Source organism: Rhincodon typus, chromosome 28 (assembly GCF_021869965.1).
Source record: "Rhincodon typus isolate 14 chromosome 28, sRhiTyp1.1, whole genome shotgun sequence".
NCBI lineage: Eukaryota > Metazoa > Chordata > Chondrichthyes > Orectolobiformes > Rhincodontidae > Rhincodon > Rhincodon typus.
In genome coordinates, this window is record NC_063359.1 from 27350063 (window position 1) to 27357620 (window position 7558).

Consider the following 7558-nt stretch of genomic DNA (forward strand, 5'->3'; position numbering starts at 1 on the left):
TGTAGTGATGCTTACGAATGAGTGCTGAAAGGCTGTTGGAGTCCAGAGGAACATAGTCAAAGGAAAAGAGGCTGATCAACCAGAAAGGGCACTGTTGTCAAGGCAATCTTTGACAGAAAGTTTCAAGGCCAGATCTGCAAAAATGAAGAAATATTATTCCTTGTGAAAATTGGTAAGATTTGATGACCCACTGTGTTGTTAATGTCTGCAGGAATTGCTGAGAAATCTGCAGGTTCTGTCTTGATGACATTTGCTATTTGATGTGCATTATTCGATATTACCCAAATTTATCATGTGTTGATTCTGGGTATTGGAAATAAGTTGTACATGTACTGTAGATTGTATTACTGTTCTAATGTTTGTTTGTAAAGTTTATTGTTATTTCTTTAAAACCATGGAATATGTTATTGTTTCAGTGAGCTCCATCCCGAAAGTTACTGGTCCCTAAGCAGTTTTCAGCATAATTTTGTGGTCTGTTCCAGAGTTGTAGCAAATAACAGGAGGTCTGTGTGGATCACTTGAATGGACACCTCAGTAGGTTAATATGAATATTTTCTAACATTCACTATCTGTCCAAAAAAACCTCAAAAGTCATAAAGAGCTAATAGATATGTCGATACTTGTGTAGGCACAACAACTGTGGTGCGTGACCGGGAATAGCAGCAAAACAGTTTATGCTATTAAATTAGTACCATTCTGCGCACCAATTTGATGGTTTCCTGGGATTATACATGTCTAGAACACATGGTTTACTCGATTTAGACATCTGTAAGCGGAGCTGAATGTATAAGTCAACAATCAGAGCAGGCATCAGCAGAGGGGAAATTAGGAAATAAATGCTTCTGTATGTTTTGTTTGGCTATCGACAGACTGGTAGCAGCTCTTGATTGTTTGCAAGTTGCTTTATTTTAACTAGCTTTCCAACTGAGAACGTGCTGGTCTATTTACAGAACCCATATCTGGCCAGAGTTTCATAAATCTGGAAATCTTTTACCTGTAATTTTCATTTATCTAAATCAAATCTTTTCCCAACGTTGCACAGACTATGAACAAATGATTAACGAAGAGCAAAGAAAACTTCTTGTAAGTGAATTGGCAAAATCGATTGTATCTTTAATCAGCAAGACGTTGGTCAGCAGGATATCTGGATCATGACCAATAGACTCAATTGATCAGTTGGTGTGTCTTTCGTTTGCAGTTTCTAAACCTCCTGACCGTTTTATCTCTTTAATGAGTCATTTTCTTAAGATTTCTGATTTGTTCATAACCTGTACTTTATTTTTTGAACAGTTCAAATCATCGCCAAGTAAGAAGGTGTCTATAGCAGGATGGATGGTCGTTCTACCTGATGACCCAGAGCACCCAGACATATTTCAGTTAAGCGATCCTGATAAAGGTGAGCGCAGAATGAGAAAGATGGTCTGTTCTCTCAAATTTCCTATGTATGGAGCTGTCCTTGAGTAACTCGGCCTCAATGCTACAGTGGCAGAGGTAGTCTCCAAACTGTTCATATAATCAGACATTTTAATGTATTTTCATATGACATTTTAGCTGAGTTTGGTTTACAGAGAGATTGTGAGCTTTAAGACAAATCTGTCTCACTATACTCATGACCAGTCCATTCGCAGATAGTGATTTAATTTTTCCTCTTCCTTAAGAAACAGTGGGGGACAATTTCCCCCACCCTCCCTGAATTCTCGTCTTTATAAGTACCGCAATGACACTATTGTAACATTAGACTAGGGTTTATTTCACATACCAGTAGGCACCAGGGAATATTTTGCAACACTGACATATTTACAAACATATATGGAGAGACAAAGTCAAAAAAAGGAGAAAGAGATTATGCAATGAGCAACAACTTAAGTGCGAAATAACTAAGGGATATCAGTTTAATAATATCCTTCCTTTTAAGATGGAATCCAGAGGTAGAGTCAGCAGGCTGAAATTGCTCGGTGGAGATGGTTAATTGTCTAGTCAGTAGCTGAGAACTTGTAGATAGTTTCTCCTATTTAAAGTTTCCTTGAAACTCTCTGAAGATGTTTAGCTGAAATGCAACTTCCGCTTCACTCTTTTGATGAAATGGAAGTTTTACTTACAGAATGCACAAATACCAGTGGTTGGCCATTTGGTTTATAGGCCAGAGGCTTCTGTTTGTACACTGGAGATTGGGGTACCAATATTATCAGTAGCTGTTGCATGGAACAGCATTAACCCTTAAACTGATTGCTATTTCAAAATTGTAAGGGGAAGAAAGGGCAGGTGGATTGAGTATTGTGGGAGTCTTGACAATCAAATTTTGGAAATAAAAATGTGCACCATTAAATCAGCAATGAAAAAAAAATTGGATACGGTTCTAAGCTGAAGATTCACTGGAATTAATGAATATTGAAATTGAAGTGTTTTCTCAATAGATAATGAAACAATTCAGTTTAGATCAATACACTGCTATTACCAAGATTGCATAGCAAAAGGACATTCTTTCAATCAGTTCAATAGCATTTATGAAAGGTGAGTGACTTGCTTCACTTGTTGAGTCACAGGGAATTAGTTCATGCTCAAATGGTCTTCATTTTTGAAGATTGGAATTTGTTGACTGCATGTGAAACACTTAGGTCACTTTATCATCTTGAAAGCTCTGTATATTTGCAAGTTGTTGCCAATGTGAATACACATTTGCCTTTCCATTATAGGTAATGTTTACAAGTTCCAGACCAGCTCGAGGTTTCATGCAATATTGTGGCACAAGCACTTGGATGATGCATGCAAAAGCAATCGGCCTCAGGTAAGATGTATGACAATCCAAAGTGAGTATTGTACTCACTGGTAATGGCAAAAAAATGAAACCACCATTTTAAATTGTAGAAATGAAGAAAAGCTCTTACACAAAGCTTGTTAAATCTGTATTATTAAACACAGCTTGTCATCCCTGGCTGCTGTGCCCAGCACTTTCCGCATTAAGGAGAAGTCAGCACTGTTCCCTTGCTCATGGCTCAGGTTAAAATGATAGGTCGGTCCCCTCTGATTTCATCAGAGCTTGACCTGCATTTACAATGAGGTTTCACTGGCATGGGTGGAATAACCTTGTTGGCTGTACATGTAAAGGTAGTGGTGCAGATAGAGGGCAGAAAATGACTGAAGTGAATTCCTCATGTTTCTACAAAGTAGGTGGAGTTAAAACCAAGGCATTTGTTCCAGTTTTGATTGTTAATCTTTGTTTTGCCTATTTTGCTCATTGACTCTCGCAGTAGGTGGTATCCTACTCATTGAAATAATGACCAAATACCTGGAAGATCGATTTGGTGCCCAATTTTGTTAGTTTGCAATTTTCCTTTCCTTCACAGAGACTGAGATGGAGGTTGTGGGGGGAAGCATGGAGAGTTCATAGTTTTAGGACTGCACAATCTTGGTACCAAACCATTTGGTCCCAGTTTCAGACTTGGATTTTGAGAATGTATCTAGTTAAAATTTTAAAAAATCAACTAGGCAAAGATGTTTTGGAATGTATCAGTTCCACTCATCAACTATTAATAATCCTATCCATGTCAAAAATCTCTAAAGTGAAGATAGATTGACATCGGAGAAATAATGCGGCTGTTTAATTATCTCAATACAGTAATGGCCTGGTTTTTAGTCTAAAATTAAGTCTCCAATTAAGTTGGAAAACAGTATATGTAACTGTTATTACTTCACTTGCCAGAAACAATAAATTAAATCATTTCCTTTGATTTGAGAATGCAAGTTTTGTTTCCACCTAATTTATATGGGGACAAATTTGTGACGAATTCACAACATTTAAACCATGGGAGACAAACAGGAAGCTGGAAGAACACAGCAAGCCAGGCAGCATCTGAAGGAAAGCAGCAGTCAATGTTTCAGGTGTTACCCTTCTTCAGGACTGGAGCTGAGGAAGGTCACATGGCTGTAGTAGTGAGTTTGTTTCATGCTGTGGTCAAAGAGATGAAGGGCTGAAGAGGTTACAGCAGTGTAGCTGTGAGAAAGGGACTCACTGAGTTCATGTCTGAGGGAGGCAGAGAACTTCTTCAAAGCAGACATCCTTTGAAGAGACTTTGCAGTGGTAAAAATTGGTAAGAGACAAAAAAAACTGCACATGCTGGAATCCAAGGTAGATAATCAGGAGGCTGGAAGAACACAGCAAACCAGGCAGCATCTGGTGGAAAGGAGCAGTCAATGTTTTGGGTGTTACCCTCCTTTAGTCCTTCTGTTACCCTCCTTCAGTTGACAAGATGAGCAAGTCCAGTAGTATCAAAGTTACATTACTAGCTATGGATGAAATAGCAGCTCCCATGACAGACACGGTCACTGCACCCATTTTGAGATTGCCACTGTTTTCCCTCAGGCAGCGGACGCCTGGTGACTCATTTATGTTAACGCAATCTTCCATGGATCCAGGTTTCTCCAGGGGATGGTGCAATCATGTAACTGGCATGTTGTCGGGAGACAGCGCAGAATACTGTAGAACAAGATGGCTCTGAGTGTCCTTGTACACCAAAATGTCAGCATGCAAGGACAATGAGCACTTAGGAAGGCAAGTGGAATGTTAGCCTTGATTGTGAGAGGAATGGAATACAAAAGTATGTAAGTCTTGCTACAACTGTACAGGGCATTGGTAAAACCACAGAGTCCTGTGCACAGTTTTGCACACCACCTTTAAGGAAGTGTATTCTTGCATTGGAGCCACTTCAGCGAATGCTCACTCAGCTGATCCTTTGGATAAAGACCTTGTCAAATGACAAATGTCAGTTTATCCTGCAATACTCTACAGTGTGAAGGTAGCCACCTTCTGGTCTAACACGTAGAGTCTTATAGAATAAACAAGATGTAGTTTGTTATATCTCTGCACTATTTACAAGTTATAAGAAAAGTCTGTCTCCTATGAAATGGAGATTGAAGTAGGATTTCATAGGAGACAGACTTTTCTTATAACTTGTAAATAGTGCAGAGATGTAACAAACTACATCTTGTTTATTCTATAAGACTCTACGTGTTAGACCAGAAGGTGGCTGTGTTTCTTGCACTCAATCAAGTGGTAACCTGTTCAGGTCTTTCCAGACCCTTTGGCAACATTTACAAGAATGAGAGCTTATCTCATTGAAACAGAAAACATACTGAGGTGGCTTCAGAGTGAATGCTGGCAGGATGTTCCTCCCTGTGGGGATATCTACAATTAAGGAATACAGTTTTTTTTCTTTAAGAGAAGGAAGTCTCCCATTTATGAAGAGGAAGTGCTTTGGTCAGGTCACCTCTCCTCCAGCGAGCTGTAGTGGTTGGATCATTTATTTTTTTTCAAGGCTGAGTTGAGAGATTTTGATGGACAAGGGAAGTGAAGGTTACGGGGGAACAAGCAGAAAGAGCGGAGTTAAGGACAGAGCTAGCTCAAGGGGGCGAAATGGCTTACTTGTGCTTTTGATTCTCATGTTCTTATAACCACAGATGGCTTTTGACTTTGTGTTTCCTTCTCGTCTACTTTCAGATACCAACCAACCTTATGTCATTTGAGTGAACATTTGAATCCAGTACATGTGATGTGATCAAAGTGCCAACCCAAGCAATGGGAAATAAAACTATCGAATGGATTTTAAAAAAAAGTGAAGGAAAAAACAGATCTTATGAGGACAAATTTGTGCATCAATTGTCAGCGTTGAAAACTGAAGCACTTTTTTTTGAAGCTTATGATGCGACCCTAAAATGATTTTGGTATGTCTTGAAAGAGGAAGTTAACGACTGTTCCTAATTTATGGTATCAGCCGCAGACATTAGACACAGTTTTAGCACTGGCGAAACTACAACCTGACTATACCACAAATAGTTGTCGACCGTGGAACTGTGCGTAATAACTGCTGCCTATATTTTTTTTTAATGTTTGTTTTTATTCTTAAGCTGCTTTATTGTAATGGAACAATTTTTAGCCCATGTTGGGTATTATCTTTCTTATGCACAAAATGTACTACTGACAGTGTTAACAGGCTGCATTGAGTGGCGTTTAGAATAGTAAATCAGTGAACAGAGTTTTTTTTTGTAATGAAGTGCACTGAATTGTTTGGCACAGTGATTGCCTCAAAGTTGTCTGTGGCGGTGATAGTAATCTCATGGTTCCAGCGACCTTCACCTAGTGGAGTTTGAATCTATCGTGACATTTGAGCAAACCTCATAGTTCCTGCCTATCCCAAACCAATTTATTTTTATCTCTTCCCTTTGCTCCCCTCCCCAAAATAAAACTGTCCCAACTGAATATTTTCATTAACACTGCCACCCACCTTATCCTATGCCAGGCAGTATTTTCAATTTGAGGATGTTTATGCTGGTCCAAGGTCTTTAGCAGTAGAACTCGCTACCTGGCCACTACGCGATTCATTGGAGCACTGCAGAGTGCGAAGGTGGATTCTGTACAAACAGCACAGCCAGGTAAAGAAACCATTATGCACCAATCAATAATGACTGCTTTATTGTGCCAGACGTGTGCTTTACACCATCACATTATGCCAGTTATAATATGGTTTACAAATCAAATTAAATGTGTTTGGATAATGTTCATTTATTTTGCTATGCTACTTGATTCTAGCAATTCTTTGCAAAAGTCTTCAGTTTTCTAAACTATTTAAGTGACTTTTGCATAACTGTTGCAATAAGTATATAATGTATGACAACCCTCTTTTGTTGTGTATTATTTAAAGAGTTGCATATAGTAGTTAATGTACAGCAGAAGCAAGGTTCATCAAAGACTATGAATTCGAGTCCCAACATTTATCTAAGCCTTCAAGATGTGTTAACTTTTAAAATATTTGCTGTCATTGTGTCTTTGTGTCTCACGGTTTCCACATAAAATGTATTCTGTTTTGGCAACATTGGATTAATTTATTTTTAACTATCTGCTGGACAATCTAAAGTAGCTGGGTTGGTTCAAATTTAACCCTCTGTTCTCACAGGCAGGCAACAGAACTTTTGGTAATAGTAATTCAGGCTAATTTGCAACATCTGTAGTGAAATTTTTTGTTTTAAAAAGTTGATTGTTCAGATTTTCTGTGCCAAAGTCAGCATGTTTTTTCATAGAAAGAAAACTAATTAAGGTTCATAATTTAGCACTGTATGGTATTAAAATATGCAGTCATTTTGCTGTTCCACAATGAGGGAAGATGTTGGTTGGGGACACTAAACCATAGCTCAACCAGAATTTGTACTTTGAAGGAACTGAACTAGGACTAGGTGTTTCCTTACAGGTGAGAATGCTGGAATGCAAGTTATCCTTAATTTACTATTAGGGCTTCTGGAGTAAGTAAGGGGAATATCACCGGAGTAGTGCAGTGCTTAATCTTGAAACTCCAGCTACAAATAATGTCAAACCAAAACCACATTAACAGAACCTGTGTTGCATAACCCACAGATATTGCATGTAATCTTACTTATACTGGTGATGTACTTTGCATCAGTGAAAGCTAGTACACAGATACTGTAGTAAATGAATTGTCCACATTTCCTGCTCTGTTGAAACTGGGATGCAGGTCGTGGCTGATTTCTGTAGATCAGCAACTTCCAAAAG

The 7558-nt window shown here is 38.6% G+C and overlaps 1 protein-coding gene across 6 annotated transcripts in view; it reads left to right on the plus strand.

Annotated features, from left to right (window-relative positions):
• The window catches only part of ralgps1 (Ral GEF with PH domain and SH3 binding motif 1), a 679153-nt gene extending 672289 nt beyond the window's left edge, over positions 1-6864 (plus strand). For all 6 annotated transcript variants that reach the window (XM_048613656.1, XM_048613661.1, XM_048613657.1 and 3 more), the window contains 3 exons: positions 1291-1396; positions 2694-2785; positions 5495-6864. In XM_048613656.1, the coding sequence (XP_048469613.1) occupies positions 1291-1396; positions 2694-2785; positions 5495-5524 (228 nt within the window). In that variant the 3' untranslated portion in view covers positions 5525-6864. The remainder of the gene's footprint in view (positions 1-1290; positions 1397-2693; positions 2786-5494) is intronic.
• Positions 6865-7558: the final 694 nt, after the last annotated feature.